Source organism: Castor canadensis, chromosome 12, assembly GCF_047511655.1.
Source record: "Castor canadensis chromosome 12, mCasCan1.hap1v2, whole genome shotgun sequence".
NCBI classification, from domain to species: Eukaryota; Metazoa; Chordata; class Mammalia; order Rodentia; family Castoridae; genus Castor; species Castor canadensis.
The window spans coordinates 120666565-120691116 of NC_133397.1; the positions used below are offsets into that span (position 1 = coordinate 120666565).

The window sequence follows — 24552 nt, forward strand, 5'->3', positions numbered from 1 at the left end:
GAGAGTGAAATTGAGATAGAAGATATTTCTAGCTGCTCATCTCATTTTATATGTTCTATTCCTGTTGGACAATTCTATCTTGGCATTCAATCTAGACTTTGATTCTTTGATTACCTGTCTTCCAATTCTTAAACTATATGAACTAATTTGATATAATCTAATGGATCATTAGGCATATTCTTATGATTAATAGAAAGTGGGTTTCCTAAAGTTGATAGGCAAAGCTAGAAGTGAACATATGTCCCTGATAAACTTAGTTTAGGACTCTCAAGCATTTAAATTTCTTAAAAACTCAAAGTAGGGCCTGATCAATAGAAGAATGTATTCATTTATTGAACACGTTTCTATTATGTGCCAAATGTATGCCAGCATCCGGAGACACTGCTGCGAGTGTCATCCACAGTTGGACATTTCTCTCAATGTTTGACAGAAATATCTTAGGCAATGCTAAGAACAGAAAGGAGTAGTCAATAGAATGAAATAATCTAAATTGGAAAAAATGACCAGGAAATCTGAATTCCAGGTTAAAAAGGGTCACTTTGAGGATGGAGTAAGTGGAGAGGGAATTTAGAAACCTTTCCTTCTTCATTTCTTTCTCTGTGGAGTGACCATGTTTGGCCCTACTCAGGGCCAAGGCCAGGCCCCTGATGAAGAACTGTGGGCCCAGACACTAAGAGATTTCTGCTAGTTGCTTTTTTTCCCTTTTCTCCTCCCTCCTCTGCCCCCTGCAACAGGGTTCAGACAGAATCAGCTGGAAAATTAAGTTACTCACCCCTTCAAGTCAGTTCCCATAAATTTCTTTCTCCTTCTCTCTCAAAATACAGTTCAACTCTTTAAGAGTCCCTGAATGAACCTAGTGCTGAGTTTAAACATTTGAGAGAGAAACCTGTCACTTTCAGCTATCCAATCAAAGTTTACCTATAAGCTCATGAGTTTTTGACCTCTGGGGTCTCTCCACACCACCCTTCATTCCTTTCTTATTCCCGAGTTAAAAAAACAAAACAAAATAAAACAAAACAGTAAAAATGCTTTTCAAAGCAGGCAGCGTAACGAGTCCACACGAAGCAGATTTTGCACAAGGATAAAGGTTAGGGCTGGCAGCCCAGGACTCCAGCAGCGTGGCGGCCGAAACGCTGGGCTTTTCCCCTCCCCCTCAGAGGAACAGACGAGTGCAAGGAGACAAGTAGCTGTTTTCATTGAATACAGAAGCGCCTTGAAAACTCCGTGTGCTCCGGGGCTCTCCTGCAATTCCTTTCATTCCCAAAGTGCAGGAGGCAAGCACGCGTCCCGTCTAACTCCCTCCCACTTCTTCTGGGGGACTTGGGGAGGAGAGGAGGGAGCCGGGCAGTGGGGAACTGAGGAGGGGGGGCGGGTGGGCTGGGCCTGCACAAGTCCCCATTCCTGGGCAAGGGAGAGGGGCGGGCTCGGGGCCTCGGGGCGGCATGTGATTGGCTGGGACCCTCGGCCCGCTTGTCAGTTTGGCCTGGATGGGGGGTGCGCAGGGAGGGCACGGAGAGGAGTGGGCGGAGGAGGGGGCTGCCCAGAGCCTCTCGTCCGGCCCACTGACGGCATGAAGCCTTTAGGGGTACGCTGTGCTCTCTGCTTTTTGGTTGAAACCCCTCATCTGCCTTCAGTCTGAAGGCAGGGCCCGGCAGGGGACAGATCGGAGGGTCCCCACCGAGAGGGAGAGGAGGGGGCGACAGACAGGAAGGAAGCAAGCCATCATATTTTAAAGAAAAAGAAGCCCTTTGACTTTTTAACCTCCTCTCCCTCCTCAATGGCTGTGTAGCAAGCCTCGGCGATACCTCGGAAGGGACGAAGTTGGTGTGCAAGTCTCGATCCCGTGGGTGGAGGTCACACTTGTGAGCGCGGGGCTCAGAGATGGAGCCCTGGTCCTCTGGGTGGAAAACGAAGCGGTGGCGCTGGGATTTCACCATAACGACCCTCGCCTTGACTTTCCTCTTCCAAGCCAGAGAGGTCAGAGGAGGTAAGAGAAAAGGGACTTGAAGAGGTGGGACAGTGTTATGGGTCTCTCTCCTTTTTGCGCCCCTCCTCCTCTCCCCACTACTTCCCTGCAACACCCACACACCCTCCCCAATTTTCTTAAATAAAATCCAGATTGTAGCTGACACCAGGTTGGAAGTGGAAAAAGAGAGAGAGAGAGAGAAATAGAGAGAGAGAAAGAGAAATAGAGAGAGAAATGTAGGCGGGACAATAATGGGAGAGGAGGGAGGGAGGTAGCAGGAAAAAAGATCTGTCAGACACACAGCCGGCTGAAAATGCTCTTAGCCACTTTTCAGTCTCATTGAAAAGAGGAAAAATATTACCTTGAACAGAAGGGCAGTTGTGCAAAGCTTTTGTCTGAAGTCCAGTCTGCCCTTTGAACAAGTCTTGGAGTTTCCTCAGGTTCTAACTAATGGGAATATCTTTTTAAGGGTGAGCTGAGGAGAAAATATAGAGAAAGGGTATAAAATGAACCTTGATAAAGTTCTTTGTCTGCAAGGAAATGAGAAAAGGGCTGTTTTACTTTTGGGGATATAAGAGAAAGCAGGGCTTGAATCTAGAATTTGAGAACACTGGTGTGTGTGTGACTGTGTGTGTGTGACTGTGTGTGTGTGTGTGTGTGTCATTTTGAAGATATTTTCAGTGGAAAGCATTTCACAGAAGGGGTTCAAGGCAGAGAGAACACTTTTCCCTGAATTTTAGCCCCCTCCTCTTCTCCATCACCCTCCTCTCCCTACATACACACACACTTCTTCTTGCAGGTTGAACGTGCAGTTCTCTTGGAGAATGATGAAAGTCGCCCAGCAAATGGGGTGGGGGCGGAGGAGTAGGGATTGGGAGGGAAGGAGAGGGGGCGTGGGGTGGGAGGAGAGAGGTAAGGAAAAGTTCCTACGTGGCACCACGGAATATTGAATGACCAGACCTGCTCAGAAGACTGCAGCCCTGTCAGTACCCAAGGAAGGAGAGCAACTTCGCTCCACCCTCTGCCTCCTCCCTTCCCGCCCCCGCCCCCGCCCTTTCCCCAAAAAGCAGTTGCTGCTGTGGTCCGTTAGGTGCTGTGGTCTCGGCTGGCAGGCGAAAGCCCCTAGAGTTCAGGGAGCCCAAACTGATTTACAGTAGAAAGCTAGATTTGTAAGGGGTGCAGAGAGATGTTGGGGACAGGAAGCATGGTAGAGAGAAGAGGAGAGGGAGAAAAGAACAAAAGCCCACCCCAAACGCATGCACAGGCTGTAGCAGAAACCTGAGCCGGCCGGACTCTAGAAGGCCAAGTTCTCCTTAGTGAGAGACAGCACTCCCGAGGCCCAGCTCTGTTACCAGTTCTGACATTTGTGGCTTTCACCTTCCCAAGGAGCAGGCAGGCATGTCAGATGATTCTCCTGATAACCTCACAGTCAGAGCCTCCTGAGGACTATACTTGAATTTTAAAATCAGTTATGTTATGTTGACGCATTTCCACATTTTCAAGCATAAGTGAGAATCATTGACAGTAGAACACATCAAAAATTTTGCATTTCACCTTTGGTACCTGGTCACCAGTTGGATTGGTCAATTTTGTCAGCAGGTCTGCCCTCTGGTGGTTTTGCTTATTATTATTATTTTTTTGAATTCATGCCTCTTAAAGCTTCTCTAACTACAGTATAAAAACACTTGGTTGAGAAAGAATGTATATACCATTTCTTCTTTAGCATGATACTCACATGTAGAGATGAATATTGTAATGGCGGCTATAGTTTTAAGAATATAGAAACCGAGGTGTTCTTCAGTGATGATAGATGAAATACAAGTTTGAGGGTGTCTAATGTATGGATTAATTAACTGAAGGTATTTATCTTTCTTTTCCATCTTGGACTTTCTGGTATAGCTCTAAGAATATCAGAAAAAAAGACAAATTTCTGAACTTTTAATGCATAATTTTCTACAGTGTTTCAGGTGAAACATTTTTAAACAAATAACTCAGTACCACATCAAATAAATGGCATAAAAATAACTTTTCCTATTTTATAAACTCAAGTAATGTAAGAAACAGTGAAGTATGGGATCAGATGTTGTTGGGTTTTTCTTGTCACTTCCGGTGAAATTTTGTGAAAGTTATATGGTTCTTATTCATATCATGAGACTTGGGTATTTATTTTATCAAATTGTTAGGTGGTTATTGCCTCATGGGTGGTCACAGATTTACTTTAACATATTCTTGTAGACATTCTTTTCACCTAGTAAAAGTCAAAAAGGAAATAATAGTATATTGGTTCTTAAAAGGGGCTCACTGGCTTCAAAGCCTAAATCAATAAATAAAGGAAAAATGAATTCAGTCTCTAATTCTAAAACTAGCATTTAGGTTTGTAGTTGAAGGAGTAAGATTTTTATACCAGTTTCTTAATAAAAGTATTATTTCCTAGCATTATACTCTGATTATTATTTCCCTGAGGTATGGTGGTATGGTTCCTTTGCTAAACCCTAAGACAACTTGTATTTTATATTTTCATATAAAATTAGAACATTAAAGATTTTAAAAGTTCTGGGTTGATAATAAAGTTAGACTATAAGGAAAAAATACAGAAGTTTCTTGTAAGTGAATGGATTAAAGAAATTGATTTCACATAGTCATATAATTTAACTTTCAAAATCCATGCCTAGGTGAAAATCTGTACCATACATATTAAAAATGATCAGTCTCCACTGTAATTATGCATTAAAATGGTAAGTGCTACTTTAATAAATATCCATTTAGATTAGCTTCAATTTTGTGTGTATATTTGCCTACTTTTACCTCAGGACTTCATGGATTTTTTGGGGTGTGTGTGTGTGTGTGTGTGGTAATCAATCCATGACTTACTGTAGATAGGACTTAATGGTGGATTTACAGGGAATTAATAGTGACTATGCTGTAGCTATGTTAAGATAGCTAGTTTAAAAAACCTGTTTACTCTGTGTATTTTAAGGGACAGTTAAAGAGTTACCGTTATTAAATATAAAGAAGGGCAATACCTAATTTGATCTTTTTATACTAATTAAAGTAGTATTCAGCCTTTGACAAAAATGCTGCAAAATGTTGATAAATTTTAGGAGAAACTTCATTCACTTGCTAGCAGTAGGTAGTGAGCCCTGCAGAACTGCTATTTTGAGTGCCCGGGATCAGCAGGTGAAATGGTGCTGGCTTCCAGAGTGTGTCTAGTCCAATCTTGCAAAGAGATCAAATTTGTCCTTTGGTCACTTAATTAGAGATCAGTTCAGTGATCAGATATGCTTCTGCTATTCTAGGACTACCTGGAGCACTAATATTCTGTCTTCTAATAAACCGTAAGAGGTTGCTCATGAGAAATGCCTTTCTGTGTGGTGCTGTTGGGTTAGATGGCATGTACGCTGTTCAGTGGAGATAGTGCACCTTGTTTTCTATTAGTTTTGGGATTAAGTTGATTCATATCTTAAAGTGACAATTTTCTTCATAATTGATATTAAACTGAGGAGCCATTTTATAAAAGTTACTCTTAAAGCGGTATCTATATAATTTCAAACAAAATTATGAATTAGTAAAATGAGAAATATATGTACTTAGATTGTATGGTTGCTTATAATTTAATTAAGTTTTTGGATTCCTTATTTCTCTTTATCTGTGACTAAAATCGAAGGATCACATTGCTGTTCAATTTAAGTTCTCCCTAAAATACATCAAGGGAAACACTGCCTCTTTTCATATTTATGGGCTAGATACCTATCTGGTAAAAATATGTAAATATTCACCTTTCTTTTCTAAAAATATTCTTGTCTGAGATAGAGTTCCCTCTGGTTAATTTATCCAGGTTCTGATTTATTTATCATTGCCATTAAATGATAACATGAATCCAAATCAAGCTTGGTTGAGAGTATCTGTAATAAATAAAAAAACAAATTTTTCAATGGAAGAGAAGTGTTTTGATGAAATTAGTCTTGAGAATTGTAAAGCTTTGGAATTATAGTAATTTCTAAACAATCCTATTTTCATTCTTTACTTATGAAGAAACAGGCACAGAAAGAATTCTCTTTCTCAGAAATACAAAAAATATTTTTTACAATATTCACGATTTTTTGAGTGTGTAGGGTGAAGATCACTAATAGTGATAAGAATTATCTTTGACTTAATGCAATGACTAAGTAGTATTTGGTACATATGCTAGAATTTAGATAACAAGAGCATGAATTAAGTGAAAAAAATGAGGGAAGAAATAGAGTTACAAAATGCATTTTAAAATTTCATAATTTCATAAGTTTGGATAAAAGTAATTTTTGATCATTTGACCATAAGTATACTGTTAATCTACCTAACTGATTCTATAGGATTGTCTGACTCAGACTAGAAAGGATAATAGTTTCTAAAATAATTTTTGTACATTTTTTGTTGGATGGAGGGCATAGCTTTTTATTCTCTGTATAATTCTTAATGGAGAATCATGCCAAATTTAAAATTTTTATAATGCTAAGAAAATTATACATTTGCTTTAAATGAGGAGAATAATATTTCCCATTTTTGTGTTAATTTTCATTGATTATGTGATATATGTCAGGGGCAACATGGGGCTTTTATTAATGAGTCAAAAATCATTATGATGCATTTGATAGGCATTAATCTTTTTTCATTTAAGTAGACTTTAGAAAAGTAGGAGACAGCTTAGTATTGTGAATTCTAACTAATGTATTTTTGATTGTCAAAGCATTTTCGATTCCATAAATACCTTAAAAATAAATGGACAGCTAATTTATAGATACCAGTTACTTTTAATGGACTATCCTGGTATGTGTTGTGGTATCAATGATTGGGACAAACTTTATTACCACTTGGGAAATTGTTAGGAAGTAAGAAAAGGAATTCGATTTTATATCTCAACATTTATTTGTAGAAGTCTAATTCTTCAAGAGCTGGAATTTCTACCAAATTAAGAAACACTCCATCTTTAGGGAGAACCAGTCTATGTTCTTAGGGGCCTGAAAAATAATACTACAGAAGCATTTATCATGAGTTATTATAATCATGATTAATGGTTTATATAAATAAGGAGTTTTATAAATAATGAGCCATCACTATCATTTTATAAAATTTTTAAGGATTATGTTTAGGCATTTAAAATTATACATTTTTTGAGCTGATACACACTTCTCTTAACCTCCCTTACTTTGGAGAAATAATTTGGGCAGTTGGTGTATTCATTAGGAATTCAAGACAGCTATAAAGTGGGGGCTGAGGGCTGGTCTGCATTTCTGCTTTTACTCCTTCGCTTCCCTCATTTAATACAAGGGAAATGTGACCTGAGCTGGGAGTGGTGAGAGGAAACCAAACATTTTTTAAACCATCAAAATTTTGTTCTCTAGCAAAGAAGAAAGAGAGGTCTACATAGATGTTATAGAAAGTCATGATGTTCCCTAAATTCTATCACTAAAGGGTCAACTTTAAGTTCAGTTTTCAATGTAACTTTCAAAATACTTCAATCTCTTTCTGAAATTTGAACTTTTTTCCTACTAATTTCTCATACAATTTAATTCAAAACTTAGGGTCTTTTAAATTTTTTTAAACTATTTTTATATTAGAATTCATCTAGTACATCTATTTCTCTTTTCAGAGCATTAATATGGCTTTATTTTTATAGTTGTTTTCTCTTCTTTCAGTGTGTCAGGATAACACGAATAACGCTAGTTCATACAGAAGATGAAAGGCAATTTTAAAGTGATTTAGTGAGTAATATCTATTTATCAGTTGCAGTCTTTGGCCTACTACTGACTTGGCCAGTGGTTCTTTAGACATTGGCTGATCACCAGACCCTACTGTTATCTGGTAAAATAAACTCTTTGCTTGCTGTGCATGGAATTAGAGACAGTACTATTAATTTAGGAGAAAGAACTCAGAGAAAAGAAAGGTTATCATATTTCAGCGTAAGAGACCAGCTTAAATACAACTTGACAATTGAGAACTAAAACAAACCTGTGTAAAAGTGCTTTAGCACAATCAACTTTTGCAAACCCCTCAACTCTTTTTTTCCCTTTAAAAAGCATTTCTTTCTTATTTTAACCAAATTTAATTGCTCTTGAATGGCCCAGGTCTGCACAGGCAAATGAAGGTACCTATTCATAGAACTTGAGCTCATAGAGTATCAGTGGATGCTTCCTTCCTCTCTGTCTGACTGGTAAACTGACATCCAGGCTTAAAGGAATGAACCTTAGACTGTGTTAGGTTGTTGGCTTTGCTTCCTCACTTAGATTTTCAAATCCAGCTTCCTGAAAGGATAAATGCTAGAAAGAGCCAAAGTTGTAATCTTTAAGAAGGCTAACATTTTTAGCTCTGAGAAAAAAATCCATAATATTTAAGAGTTGTGTTTACTTCTCTGCTTGTCTCTTTAGATTAGTGTCTAATAGTGGATCACATCCACTGCTGACCCTCACTTTTCCTATCAAATACTCATTAGTCTTCTTAATACTTCTCTGACCTTGAGATTAAAAGTTATTGCCCAAATGGTTTAGTATGATGTAAAGTGACCTTCAAGATGTTCCGGGTATGGCTAACCATTTCTCTAATCTGTACATGTTAAACCTGTTCCCTGTGTTCTCCCCATCTTGGACCTCTCTCCCTGAATGTCTGTTCCCTTCTAGAGCACTTTATACCTCAGTACTTAAATCTGATGTCACGGTCCCATGAAAGCTTCTCTCCTATCTCCAGGCTGATATAATAAAGAGAGTTAACACTGAATGCATGCTTGTAATATAACAGGTTCTGTTGTAAACACTTTCATATAGAATCTCATTTCATCCTGGTAATTGTCTTGGAAGTAAACTGACATCAAAACACTTATTTTTCTCTGGAGGAATTTGGAAAACAAAGAGGTTAATTATCTTGTCTAAGGTCACATAGTAAGTGGTAGACTCTGAATTCAAACACAATCTGTTCCAGAAGCCTTGCTTTTGATCACTTGTTGATGTTTACTCTGGCATTCTAACATTTTCAATAGCATCCTTGATTCGTCTTATAATTATGGTGTGTACAAATCCTGCAGCTGCACCTCAGGGGATATCATGTCAATCATGAATAATCTGGGTTCCAAGAAGGAAAGTGGTAAAAAGGTCCAGGTCCAGGTAAGGGTCATGTTAAAGTTCAGGTGGTTCTTCCTCCTTCATTTAAATTTAATGGTGGAAGCTGTCACTCTTACTGTTTTATTGACGAACCTAAACAACTGAGTTGCTGGAAGCAATCAAAAATTATTTTGGTTCCTTTGAATAATTTAAGAAGTTAACAGATAAAACTATTGATGTTCAAAATTTTGATTAGGGTTAGTTTGGCTTCATTAACTATCAAAGACACTTAGAGATTTCTGATTGTGCTAATAAGAGTGTACTGCAAGGGACATCAGATCTTACTCCACTTTTGGGCATTGATGACTGTAAGTTTGTCTATTACTTTCAGTATAAAAATGTCAGACCTGATTATCCAAAAGCTGCTTGGAATGTAATCAACTAGGAGAGTATAACAAAAAAACACAGTTTATTTTTTGTAAGCCCTAAAAGTAACAAAATATCATTACAAAAAGTAAAACATCATTTTGTTAAAAATTACTCATTTAGCCGGATGTGGGGGTTCATTCTTGTAATCCCAGAATTTAGAGGTAGAGGCAGAAGGATCATGAGTTCAAGGCTAGCCTGGGATACAAAGTGAGCACCTGTTTAAAAATCAGCAAAGCAAAAATCACAGAGTGATTTACTATATCACTTTTCTTCTACAAGTTGTTGTGTGATATAGTGTCATTTGTGTCCCTAGTGTCTACCATGGTGGCAGAATGGACTGCATATGATAAAGTCACTAATTAGCTTCTCTCTGCACCCAGCAAACTGGAACAAGATTAAAATCTAGTTAACTTGGAGTCATGTAAAATGAAAGTTTGAGACTTTCTCATGTCATGGATTTAGCCACGATTATATCCTTGACTCCCCCCTCAATTTTAACTCAGTCTCTAAAAGTAAACAAGGTGGAATTTACTTCTAAGCCTTTCCATCTGGAAAACAATTTTGCACATTGTCTCCCGAGATGCCTCTGCATATTTTCAGCCACTGATTGACTATATTATCTCTAAGCTGTGGTTTACTTTAAGGTACGAAGTGATATTTTCACTCTGACAGTGGCATAAATCATTTTCTTTTTTCTACTATTGAACAAATATATCAGTATGTAAAAATTCAAATTATAACTATTCCCTTCACATATTCATTTTTGAACCTTTCATCTTTTTCTATTATATTTGGGATTTATTGATCATCTTTGGTTTATTACTATTGGAAATAATAGCCTGGCCATATATGTTTATTTTAGCCAAATAGTTATTTGGGTTATAATGTAATTTATGTACTATACACATATTCTAATTATGATATTATGAATATTTTTTAATGAGAAATATATAAAGTATCAAGTGCTTAATAAGATTGATAGCTGGTAATTGTAGAATTGTTTTGGAGGAAAGTTATAAAGTTTTCTCTTCAATTTTTCTATTCTATGTTCCTTGTATACACTTAATGGAGTAAGACAAATACTTTCATCTGTTTATTGCATGTGTTCAAAGCACTAGAACAGAGTCACGTGATATGCATTTAATGTTTCTTGTCGAATGAGGAGAGGATGTTGGTTGCAGCTCTAATGACTTGCTCTTTAAAAACCTAACTAAAAACCTGGGTGTGACACATGTAGTGATGAGTATCAGTTACTGTCAGTGTTGCAAAGGATATTAAGCCAATTTCTGTTAATATGATTATAATTTCCTGTAAATATGTCTCTGGTTGCCTTTAAGCCAAGCTATGGCCTTCACTCAAGATTCTTGTATTGTCTCCTCTAGAAATTCTGTCTTCAACTATGAAGACTGGGGTGTTGACCTTTCTTGACATTGTAAACCACATTGTCCTCACTTACATTCAAATACTTATCACAAAGTATCTTGATTGTTTACTAAAAGCAAGTGGGTAAAAAAATCATTTTTTACCCAGAAAAGAAGACATACTGGTATTTAGCATCATGTCTGAAGTATATAGATGGTCAATAAAGTACTCGTTGAATGAATGAATGAACTCATAAGCAGGACATTTTACTAAAGAAGATTGGGTGATGACTGCTGACTTAGTATCCCCTATGCCAATCCCAACCCTGAAGGTGATGATTGAGGAGATTTTCAATGGGATCTAAGCATAAGTGGTTTATGAACTTTCACAGATCATTTTGATGCACAGCTAACGGTTTATAAACCTTCTGTAACAGTACATGCATAGATCTGAAAATGGGAATAGACCTAGCTTGTCTAACAAGTCAAGTGCAAAGTAACTATTGTTACGTGTGAATCATTTCATGAATATCCTATTGCCAAACAGCAGTGAACCAGCAATAACTGAATTGAGTAGATAAATGGATTATAATTTAGAAAATACTTTCTTTTATTCTTCATCGCCAAAGCATGTAACAAATTAAATGTCACTGAGTATTGATATTCCCAACATTGAGGTAAAATGATTCTTTTGGAAATAAAAATTTAGCTTTTTAAATAAGCCTTTTAAAAATAACCATGGCCATCTTTAAATAAGAAATGCCATGCTTTTCACACATTCATTCTCAACTTGCTTTCTGTCACTTCCTCACTATAGTCAGAATTTTGACATTATTTCTGCTTTCAACTTTTAGTGCATGTAAATTTTTATGATATGACAACTTTGAGTATTAAATGACTATTAACTTCTGTACATAACCACTGTTTTAGGGATGTCTAAGTATGCCTAGCTCTTTTCTCATGGAGTATGTGTGTTACTCCAAGGGTAACATTGAAAAGGTAATTAGTACACTTTTTGTTTACTCATTCAACAAACATGTATTAAATCCCAATTACGTGTTGGAGCTAGGTTCTGAGTTCATTCATTCAATAACACAGTCGACAAGTACATATTAGAGGGTTAATAGATGCTCTGGCTAGTTGCCAGGTGGAGTCACTGAGAACTTAAGGACACAGTGATGGGTCAGTTACAGAAGTGAATGTAAAGCTAAAGCAATGCTAGATGCTTTGAAAGACAAGTGCACAGTTCTAGGAGAACACAGGATAGAAGATCTGCAGAGCCAAAAGCAGCTTCCTTGAAAAATAAGACTCGAGCATTGAATAATCGAATGTAGCAAGGAGTAAAGAACATGCCAGGCAGTGATGTGAAAGCCTGAAGCATAAGAGCAAATAACACCGAAAGGATTTAAGAAAATACTTAAGCAGTGTGACTAAAGAGAAAGAAATAGAGGTATGATGTGAGATTGGTTGGAGGAAGTGGGCAGAGGACATGTGTCTTGATCACAGGGATATATTTTCCTGGTTATCACAGAATCAGGCGAGTAATTACAAACTACAAGGAAACTGTTCAGTTGTCAGGGTTGGTGTGTACTTTGTACCTGCACATAGAAAGTGGTCCCAGGCGATTTTTAACCCTTGGATCTGTTGACAAATAATCAGGGCACTGGGGCCAAGTTGCTTTTCCTGAAATACTTAACTTACTGTAAAGGTACAAAGGGTGCTCTACAGTAATTAGTAGATTTAAATCACACTTTATGTAGAGTGGTGTCATCACTGACCTGAAAGCATGTAAATGAATAAACTTCCTATTTTGTAAGAGAGTACATGAGACAATGTGTCTACACATTTATAAAACCTATAAGACAAAGTACTTTAGCATTTCTAAGCCTTATGTGATTATTCAAATTCTAGTGTCTTTTACAATATCAAATTACTGAGTTTTTGATATCAAATTACATTACTGAATTTTTATATCAAATTACATTACTGAGTTTTTGAGGGTTAATATTGAACATGATCCCTATTTTGATTGAGGGACAAAATATTTACTGTAAGCATTTTAAATTCATAAATATTTCTTTCAGAGGATGTTGTATTGATAATGCTTTATAATAACCTCATCATTGATTAACTAGCCTTTGAACAACATCAATAGACTGTCATTTGCTAACGTATTATTCTAGCCCAGATCTTTCTTCTGAATTATAGACTTACAAATTTGACTGTTCATTCCACCATCACTAGTGGCACTGACATCATTTCAAACTTTGCAGGCCCCAAACTCAATGGCAGAACTCTCCTCCTAAAATCCATTCTTCTCAGTTTTCTCAGTCTCAATTTACACTCATGAAATAGACCCTAATGTTTAAGCAAAAAACTCAATTACCTTTGATTCATTTTCTCTCATAGCCCGTATTTAATCCACTTTCAAGTCCTGTTTGCTCTGCCCTCAGAATATATTTAGTGTCTGACCAGCACTTCATCTTTTAGTTCAAGAGAGCAACATTTCACATCTGCAAGGTTGCAAATGCTTCCCATTGCTATGTGATTCTGCTCCAGTGCCCCTCTAGTCTTTTCTCACCACAGCAGTCTTAGTTACCTAAGAAAAATTAGTCGAATGGCAAATCTCTATTCCTTCTTCTCAATTCACCGTGAACCTAAAACTGCTCTGAGAAAAAAAAAGTCATTGAAAAAAAATGTTGGTTTACATCACCTTTCTCCCCTTAACCTTCCAACAGATGGAATAAAAATCCAATTTCCTTGGAGCTCTCATAAGATTTATACAATCTACCTTCAATGTAATGCCAGTGTTATTTCTCTGACCTCATCTGTTACATCCTTCATATTCTCTTGCTGGGCACATATGTCTTCTTGCATTTTCTCCAGCATTCTAAGCTGACTCCTTTCAGGTTCTTTGCATTTGTTTTCTTTTTGTTTTGAATGCTATTATGCCAAAATATCAGCATAGATGTACCTGCTATTATTTTTCAGACTTTATCCAAATATCATTTTCTTATCAAGTGATTATCTGTCTTCATATTTGATATTACAATCCATGTCTCTGCAAACTTCCCTATAATATTTTTTTCCTAGTGGTAGTCAGATATTTTTCATATGTAAAAACCATAATGATGTATTTAAATTAAAGAGAGCATTGTTTTAATGTTTTACATGTGTAGAGTTAGATAATTTTGGAGTACAAACATTATGGATTACTTGGACTTCCAGGTGTTAGTGGAGTCTAAGTTATATATATATAATAATTCCCACAGCTTTTCATTTCATTTTATGAATTGTCATGGTTGCTATGATAGCCAAATACAAATAGCATTTTTCTGATTTGATAGACAGCATAAACATTGATCCAGATGCTCTAAGAGATTGTAGTTGTGCTTGGAAAAAGTAAAGGGAGTTTCAATTTTTTTTCTGGTTTGAAAGAGCAATGCTGAAGTTTGCCTAGACAGTAAGCTATAGATATTCCCAGCTAAGGAACTAAAAACCAGTTACAGATCAGATACTGCCAAAGATATGTACCCATATGTTCACATCCCCCCCAAAATACTGTTCTCAGTCAAGGCTCTAGGATCTTGTATTTTATGCATTTCTCTTCATTACTGGATAGGTCAGAATTAGAATTATAAAATCATTAATGGGATAATGGATACAGTTAATTTTGAAGGGAGTAGATTTTATCATTAGTTCTACTTTATTCACTACCTATTTTGTTTGAATTGTTGAGTGTGAATTTAATTGTGCAATTGATTTTTTTCAAACTAATATTTTCAAAAAGTTTATCAAAGTATATTTACATTTGAGCATTGTGTTTCTGTTTTCTGAAAGGTAGTACAAATATTATTGCCGGGTGCTTGAGTTGATAAAGTCAATTGCAAAATTTCTAAAATTCCAGGTTACTGGTTTATGTTTTCTTTGTTCATATCATTTCACAATTTAATACTATTCATTATTTGAATTTCAAATACTTTTTTTTCCATGATGTCTATCAAAATCTGGAGCTTTGAGATATTTACATTCATTTTACTAATACAATTATATGTGAGTGTGTATAGGGAAACACATTAAATAAACATATTATTAATGGCAACATATTCTAGTTGATTAAAAACACTTTGGGGAAAATTGAACTCTAGTATTGTAGAACACTAAGAGTAATTAACTTAAACTGTACAAATATAGAGTTTCTTATATAATCTTATAATTTACTAATGTAATTAAGCAGCAAATTTCTCCCATTCAGTACTGCTTTCACTGTCTCTCTCTTTCTCTTTCTTTCTTTTCTGACAGGGTCTCCCTTTGTACTTCATTATGTAATCCAGATTGGTCTCAGACTCATGATTCTTCTGCCATAGCCTCTCAAGTGTTGGGATAGGAATATTTCTCCAAATCTGGTACTTTTTACTGTTTGACTACAAAGATTAGATTGCAAGACATAAATAAAAAGTCTGGGAATTTCAGGTTGTATGGGGCTGTAGGGTACCTACATGAGTTCTACTTGTGCCATATGGCCATCTAAAGATGAACCTGTTAATCTTTTTTAAATATGGTAGAATTTAGGACAATACGTTTAGTATCCTAATAGCTCAGTTTGATTTATAATACAAGGTTGAAATGTGCCATTTGTGCACTTAAAATAAAAGAAAGAATAGTGCCAGAGGATATACTCTACAATAATGGAGTTTTAAAAGTTTGTAATAAATTGTCCACATCAGAGTTGCTGTGTTTTACCTAATAGTTATATCAATTTCTATGCAATGCAAAGAAAAAATGAGAAGAAGAAAATGCTAATGTTATCAGTATATTAATGTCAGGTTTGTACTAGAGTGGTGAATAGGAAAGTGTAGATTTGAGACCTGTTTGGTTGTGTAAACTTTCTGCATTTCAGAAAATCCCCTGGAGTTATAGGTATTTGGAATAACAGATGAGCATGCTGGAGAGATTGCTAGGCAGTACATAATTTTTATAGACAACGTGTAATGATTATTTAGAGATAGAAAGCTATTCAAATTTTATTCTACTGCAAAGAGATTTCCCAGGGCAGTCAGAGAAAATGGATAGCAGGAATCAAGTTAATTGTAGCTCTGGGGAAATGTGGATAGTGCTCACTAGAGCTATTAGAAATATTCCCAAACTCTTGGAATTTTCAGTAAGTAATAACTGCTATTAATTTATTGAGTATTTAGTATGAATTAGAATCTATTCTGAAATTAGAATTCTTTATCACATTTTTATCTAAAGTAACACAGATAATAACTGCCAATGTTGGGTTAGAAGTTGAATAATTTTAACTCCAGACATCATTGTCTAAGCAACCGACAGACCCTAAGTTGTAGACACTTTAATTAAGAACTTTTATAATTTTGAAACCTAGCAGGGAATTGGTAGTAGATACACTTTAATAGTCACCTCTCTCTCTTGAGTCACTCCTATATCCCACTACCACATGAACATATCAGTATACTTGATTTTTTTCTCCTTTTATTTTATCATTTTTACATTTACTTTCATGTGTATACGTTGTTTGTGCCACCTCCCCCACCACATTCCAGCTCTTGTTCTCAGATTTTGTTGAAGAGAAAACATATAAGATGATAAGAAAGTCATAGCGTTTTTGCTAGTTTGAGATAAAGATAGCTTACAGAGAGATTCCTAGCATTGCTTCCATGCACATGTGTATTACAACCTACATTGGTTCATCTCTACCAGACTCTTCACTACTTCCTGGTCACCTTCCCATAGTGGCCTCTGCCAATTTAAGATTAATTTATTTGCTCCTCAACAGGGAGCACATCAACCACATTCAAGTTTTAGGTTTCCTTTCCTTTCCATTTCTTCTGTGCGTGTTCTGCACTTAGCATGTGACTCCTGTTCAATAATATTACCGCATGTGTTTTGGGTCTATAATCTAAATATGAGGGACAGCATGAGAGTTTTGGCCTTCTGAGCCTGGCTAACTTCGCTTAAGATGCTGTTCTCCGGTGCCATCCATTTACTTGTGAATGACTAAATTTCATTCTTCTTCGTGGCTGAGTAAAATTCCATTGAATACACTTGATTTTTTTATACTCTCCTGGAGCAGCTTGGGTAAGAGATGGTTCAAGCTTGTTCTTGATTTTGAAAATTTTATATTTCTTGGTATGAGGCATGGAGTGAGGATAAGTGCATCTTACCACACCTGAATCAAACCTTGGACAGGATCAAGAATGAAAACACTTAAAGTTGTTGTTAAAGGTCACTTCTAACCTTCTTCCTTTACCTTCTCAGGTGGGGAAGATGCTTCAGCTCAGAGGTAGGATGTAGCTATTCACTCATACATTAAATCTATCTCTATTGATTATCTCTGTCCTCAGTAGAAATGATTTGACAATATAGTAGTGACCATGAACAGCACTGATGTTCACTGTAACAGCGTTAACAATCTATCAAGGGAGGCAAACATTGAACAATAAATTATGAAGGCAGAAAGGGTGGGGGAGAGAGAGAAAAGAGAAAGAAAGAGGAGAGAGCAGAGACAGAGAGGAGAGAGAGAAAAGAGAGAGACAGAGGGGGGAAAGAGAGAGAGAGAGAAGGTACTGTCCATATGTAACAGAAAAATTATACTATGATTTATGCTGTGTGTGGGAGAATATACCCTGGTTAAAAGAGATAATTGAGCAAGGGAAACGCAGGGCACCATGAGAGGGCATAGCCCACATGGAAGGGAAAAGTGCATGTTTGGGTGTAAAGTAACATGTTGGTTAGACAGTCATGCTTGAGTGCATTTTAGATTCACCTGGGAAACTTTTCAAACATACTAATGACTGTGACCTGCCACACTCATTCTAATTTACTAGTTGTGGGGTAGAACCCAGGCACCCATATATTTTCAAAGCTCTCCAGGTGATTCTAATGACAGGGTTAAAAATCCTCAGATGTTTTAGCCAATAAAGAAGGAGTGGCCAAAAAAATTCCCAAATAAAGATATCAAGGTACATTTTAGAAATGGAAAGAAGTTTGTTCCAGCTAGGACAACAAATGTGGGGGTAGGTGAAAGACAGGTGTCATGATCCAAAAGTTTTTGAGGCCTCAGTATGTCCTTTCTACTGTGCAATATTGACCTCGAGATGGCACACTTGAGGTTTGTGGAGGTGAATTTATGACAGATGTGTGCTGCTTTTTCGGAGGACTTCAGCAGCCATGGTGCGTGGGGCAGAATTTAGTCAACTGAAGCTATTGTGTTGATATGTTGTTGGGCAAGCTTATCTGATCTCATTTCCTTGAACTCTGTGCTCTCTTGTGTCTGTGATGTGGTATTTAATGTTCAGTCCCCCCTTCTCTTCACTGATATATCCTATTCGCCCTTCAGGACTCAGTTTATAAGGGTTAGATTAAAAAAAAAATTGCTAGCCATTGTGGATAATATAGACTCTGCTACAGCAATACAGCATTGTCATTTTAGTACAAAAACAGTAATGAGCAATAAAGAAAGGAATGAGTGCGGCTATGCCCCAATAAAAACTTTATGTATGGATGGCAAAATTTAAATTTGATATGGTTTCAATGTCTCACAAAATATTCTTCTTGTTTTGTGTTTTTTCAACCATTTAAAAGGTAAAACCATTCTTATCTCATGGACCCTATAAAAAGAAACAGCAAGAAGTTCTTCACCTAGCAACAGTTTTCTCAGCCTCTATTCTAAGACATTGCATCAAATGCTAGCTGTGCTCCAGGAAAAAAACTCTGATATATGTATCAAAAAATATATTTTGGTGGTACTGGGGTTTGAACTCAGTGCCTCACACTTACAGGCAACTCTACTACTTGAGCCATTCTACCAGTCCTTTCTGTGCTCAGTTTTATTGGGAAAGGGTCTCACAAACCATTTGTCTGGGCTGACTTGGGACCGTGATCCTCTTGATTTCTGTATCTAAAGTAGCTAAGCCACTGGGGCCAGCTGAGGTCTGTATTTCTATCATTCTCATTTTACATATGTGGAGACTGAAGTATAGAGAAGGTAAGAATTATGTCCACAGATTCACAGTGGCAGAGGTTGAATTCAGAAGTAGCCTGACTCTACATCACAATGTAATGGAGTCATTCACTACAGGTCATAGGATTCAGCAAAGAAGCTGAAAGGAGGAATTAGAGAAGCAGTCAAAGTGTTATGAGATGTTAGATCAATAATCCCCGAGGATGATACAGGGCCATAAGGAGAAAGATCAAAGACTGTGGAACAAAGTGGTTGATGAATGAGTGTGGCAGTCAAGAGGCTAATAGGACACAATAGGAAGGACATATCACAGCCTCAAAAACTCTTATTTCATGTCTTAGAGAGCCCTGTGGACCTCATAGGAAGTTGCTTCCATGTCCTTTTGCTTGTGATTTACACATTCAGTTAGCATTTCAGGTGTATATTCTCTTCTAGTTTGAGGCGGGGGTGGGGGAAGGCAAATATGACACATAATTATATCCAAGTGTGAGTGGGGCTGTACTAAAGGTGAGCACACATCACCCAGTTTTTGGAAATGGGGGATGTTTTCAGGTGAGGTTCAGTTAAGTGTCTCAGATGGAAGGAGTAGGACTTATAAAGGTCCCAAGGCAGGCAAAGGAACATAGTAGTTTCCTGGAAAAGTCTAAAATCAGTATGACCAGAGCACTGGCTGAGGAAGGAATTAAGGGGCAATGAGAGATCAGAATGGACATGCAGTAGGGGTAGAACTGGGAGGGTAAGTAGGTATGTCCACATCATCAGGAGTTTATATGCAAGGAATGCGGAATGTGGATACCATCTGGAAGTCAGTGGGATTCTCTGCAGGAATTTGAGCAGCAGAGTAACTTGAAACATGGACTTTTGGAAGCTCTAACAAGCAGTGGTATGCAGATTGATGGCAAAAGGCATGAAGCCAATTGAATGACCTTTGTAGTGGCATGTGTGGCTCTGGTATCCTATTCCTCCATTTCTGACACTAAGTATTCAGTGAAAGATAGGAAAGAATTACGGGGCAAAATACTGCACTGAATTAGATGTATCTGACATGCTTAATTATGGTCTGTGAAACTATTCTAGTTGCAAACAGAAACAAAATATTAAGGGTACTTAGGAATTGCTTCAAATATTGGAAACTTTCTCTTTTAGATGTATTATATTCATATTAAATGATTGCTTTTAATCATTTAATGGTTACAGCTAGCAAAATATGGACAATAGCTTTCCAATATGCATATGTGTGTATAAAACATTAGTATCCGTATTTGAAAGTTTATTAAGTACTATGATTATCAGGTTTATATAATCCAATAGCAAGTAGAATTTCAGAGTGGCTAAATTTATTATTTAGTTCACTTGAAAGAAAAAAAACTCTTTAAGACATGATTGTTTTACTCTTTTGTAACTTCATATGTCTTTTTAGAAAAATAACTTAATTGAAACCTTTATTATATGCCCCAGTTTTTTTACTGTGTTTTGAGGAGTGAATTGTAATTTCATATCATGTTTTGCTACAAAGAACTTTGTACAATTTTAAAAGCAGAACCTTTATACTAAATCATGTAGAAGAAGTGTGTTCTTATCACAATTTCAAATTAGAAAGGAAAAAATGTTACAAAGTCTGTGCTGTTGCAAAAGGTCACTGTGTTAAAAGATACCATGAAGAAAAGGAAATTTGTGGTCCATTTTGTGTGTTCTTTACTTATGCCCAGTTTTGACCATGGCCATAGGGCTGCATTCCTTTCTTCACTGAATTACAACCTTCATAGCTTATTCATGTCTATACTGGAGTCTTATTCAGCTCAGAGCAAGAAGATAAAATAAAATAAGCAGATAAGATGCTGTGGTTTTCAGTAACATTTTCCTTCATAGTAATTTATATCCTGCAACATGAATCATGTTTACTTTAAGATAAATATCAACATCAGGACCCAATTAACTGGCTTGAGATAATTTTAGACTATTATATGTGTGTTTTAAGTCCTATTTTGCAGAGTTTTCATTTGTGGCATGTAGCAGTGAGGTGAAGCGGAAGAAACAGATTTGATATTTACAGACCTTCCAGTAATCTTTAGTATGCTCTTTGATGCTTAATTTTCTCATGTGCACTGTGAGGAGAGAACACAGGGCTTGTGAGGACTAATGCCTGTAAAGACACTAGTTAGTGACTGTACATAGGCTCTCTGGATGCGGCAATTACTATAATTATTATTTTCTTAGTTTTGTAATTAGAGAAAATAGAGTAAGAATGCTCAGTTATCCCATTGGCCTAAAAAAATAGCCACTGCAAGCAGATCATATATAAAAAAGTTTTCAAATACCACTGAGATTTTTAAAAATATTTCAAGACTGAACCAAATACTGCTATGTTTTATAGAGTTAATGATCCACTCAAAGTGTCTGATTTAAACAAGGCATAATATTTTGGAATAATGTGTGCTCTACTTGATAGTATGTTGATTTTCACACAGAAGTTAGATGCAATAGGTAGACAGGGCTTAAAATTAATGGGAATTAAACTTATTATACTGTACAAGGGAAATTATACAAAGGTTCATCCAAATGTGTTTATAGACATAGAAGTCATTAGCTCTAAACTATAATAAATTTAGGGAAAAGTCATATGCACATTGTTTAAAAGATCTCCTTCAATCATTCATACTAATAATTATTGTAAATTACAGACTAATAATTATTGTAAATAAATGTTGGTGGAAATTGTAATTTTCAAACAGAAAAACCTTATTGCTGGTTATCCTCGACTTTGTGGATGATAAATTGTGGTGATGGTGCATCTCCACTCTAAAATCAGTTCCATTTTTATTCTCATTAAGTCTTCCCAGAAACATTATATTTATAATACAAAGTGTATTGTGAAATTTGATGGTAATCCTATTTATTTAACAACTGAAACTTGTTCAGGTATATTATTGGTAATACTACTGATTACTTTTAGTCAGAAGTGAATAAAAAGTGTTCTTTGCACCTATGTAAAACTAGATCCTGCCTCTTATATATTTAGTAAACAGCACCTCCAATTAGAATTTAAATATATCAAGTAAGGACTCCACTTCAGGCATGCGGAGTGATATATTGACCAGCACTTGGCTTACTCTGAATAGTCCATGTTTGAATGCAGATAAAAATGCAATGGATCATATGTATATATAATGATATGGGTTCAAAGTGTATAACAATATATACACTACCTGATTTAAATTTTGACATGCTTAGTGGGTTAAATAGATGTATAATTGTGGATTAGGGAATTTGGGGAGCTGAAAACAATCAAATTTATTCTTTTCTGTCCAGTTGATTTCATGTAACATAATGCTTTGAAGGTTCATCCATGTTGCAATTGGCTCATCATTATCTCAAGATCCAGTCGTTCTGCGTTCCAGTGTGGTGGTTAGATAATTTGGTGTAGTAGAACTTCGTTCATCTTTATGACTGAATCAAATCCCATCACACATATCACATTTCATTAATGCATTCATCTCTGGAAGAAAACTTGGTTTATTTTCACCTTTTGTCTGTTTTGAATAATACTGCAAAGAACAATGGAATGTAAACTATGTCATCATGTACTGGCTTTCAGTTCTTTGGGATCTATACCTAGAGGCAGCATTAGTAAGTCAGATAGTATTCCCATATTAAGCATTTTGAGGAATATTGTTTAATTCCACTTATATGTAGTTTCTAGAATAGGCAACTTCCTAAGGACAGAAGATAGATTATAGGTTGCCCAGGGCTGGGAGGAGAGGGGTGAGAATGGGGAAGTTAAGTATAGTGTTATTAAATTTCTGTTTGAGGTGATAAAAGTTTCAGAAATCGATAATAGTGATGATTACACAACATTAACTAACAAGACTGAATTGTATACTCAAATTGGAAATTTTTATGTCATATAACAATTAAAAAATACTAGTATAATATACCACAAAAAACATGGAATTGTATACTTCAAATGGGTGAATATAGAGGTAGGTGAATTTTTATCCATGAGAGCTGTTGATTCAAATAGGTCACTCTTAAAATGGAGAATTTAAGATTCCAAACTTTGTATGGACGGCCCACAGTGGCTGGTGGCAGTTGGAATGAGTGATTTAGAAGATTTATGCTTTCACCAAAAAGCAGCCCTGTGTTAGATATTCTAAGGCTACAAAAAACGTGGGAGGAAATGTACCACTGCTCAGCTGTCAGGACTGTTAGTCTATATCACAAAGCATGAACCAGTGCTCGTGAAGTCATTGTCAAGAGAGTAAAAATCAAAAACTCTTTATTCGTGCACAACACATACATACACAGACACATGCACACTCACACACATATACTTAGCACCACACAGACTATAAAACATCCCAAATACACACGTAATGCACCTTCTGTTTTGCTTGTCCATAATTTTGTTCCAGATTAAAATATTTGAAATATTTGTAATTGAAAATATTGTTATCATAGTCTGCCTCTTGAATGCCCCAAACTCCGATACAGTGTTAGAGAGACAAGGTAAGTGATGGATTTAAGGACTGGAATCATGTCCTATTTCTTGTGTTAAAAACACTCTTTTTATATTAGATTATTTGTTCAACCCCCTTTCTTCTTTTTTAAACTGATTTTCCAGCTGCTCCAGTTGATGTACTAAAAGCACTAGATTTTCACAATTCTCCAGAGGGAATATCAAAAACAACAGGATTTTGCACAAACAGAAAGAATTCTAAAGGCTCAGATGCTGCTTACAGAGTTTCAAAGCTAGCACAAATTAGTGCTCCAACAAAACAGCTCTTTCCAGGTATGTTAACTTATTCCTATTGTGACTACTACTGTTGTTGATACTTACATTATTTCTACAATATCTTTACTAATTATTATTTTTTTATTGTGCTACACAATAACCAACTATAGGGTGAAATATAAATTTTTCATATATCAGACATCAGATACGTTGGAATCACCAACGTGATATAATGAAAATAAATGTCAATCCTAATTCAGCAGTCATTTTGCCTCTTTGAATATTTAATATTTCATTATTTTCAGATGACAAAATGTAAAGATAATGATTTATGATCTTTCCATTTTTCTGGGCTATCATAGAAGAGCTTACTTATTGAGACTGGGCTGGGAATTAGAGAGAAACTTTACTCTTAATGACTAGTTAGGTTAATTTAAGAGGCAGGTGGATTTAGACATAGTTGGTTCATTTGTTCCTAAAATTCATGTAAATGTTTCTCTTTGCAGACACTTCTGTTGAAGGTGTTGATTTTGCATTATATTTGCACACCATCCTTATATTATTGAAATTTCTGGGTCAAGAAATTTTGTAATATTTCAATTGGCAGGTTTCCATAATGGTATTGAAAATTCACTTAATATTTTATTTTCTTCTGTGGAAGCATTCATTGACATAAGAGTATTAATTGGATGGAAATCATGATGAGGTAGGGAGAGGGAGTAGAGTGAGAACATGAAAACTTATAAGCTTAGAAATGCCTGTAATTGACATGTGCCCATTTATTTGTCTTAACAAATTTAAGGAGGTGACCTCGTTCCACTTAATAGAGGAAGAAACAGAGTCTTACAGGTGTTCTCTGGTTTGACTAAGTTATACTTAATCCAGGTCTTGACTGCTCCAAGGACAATATTTCATATATTATCAAATATTCTTTTTTGGTGTGTCATGATCTGGGTAGCAATTTTCATAGCATCATCTCTATCTAAAGAATTTAAGTTTCCTGTTTTCATATA

The 24552-nt window shown here is 36.1% G+C and overlaps 1 protein-coding gene across 2 annotated transcripts in view; it reads left to right on the forward strand.

Annotated features, from left to right (window-relative positions):
• Nucleotides 1–1847: 1847 nt before the first annotated feature.
• The window catches only part of Col11a1 (collagen type XI alpha 1 chain), a 197516-nt gene continuing 174811 nt past the window's right edge, over nt 1848–24552 (forward strand). For both annotated transcript variants that reach the window (XM_074050884.1, XM_074050883.1), the window contains exons 1-2: nt 1848–1987; nt 23429–23596. In XM_074050884.1, coding sequence (XP_073906985.1) covers nt 1882–1987; nt 23429–23596 — 274 coding nt within the window. In that variant the 5' untranslated portion in view covers nt 1848–1881. The remainder of the gene's footprint in view (nt 1988–23428; nt 23597–24552) is intronic.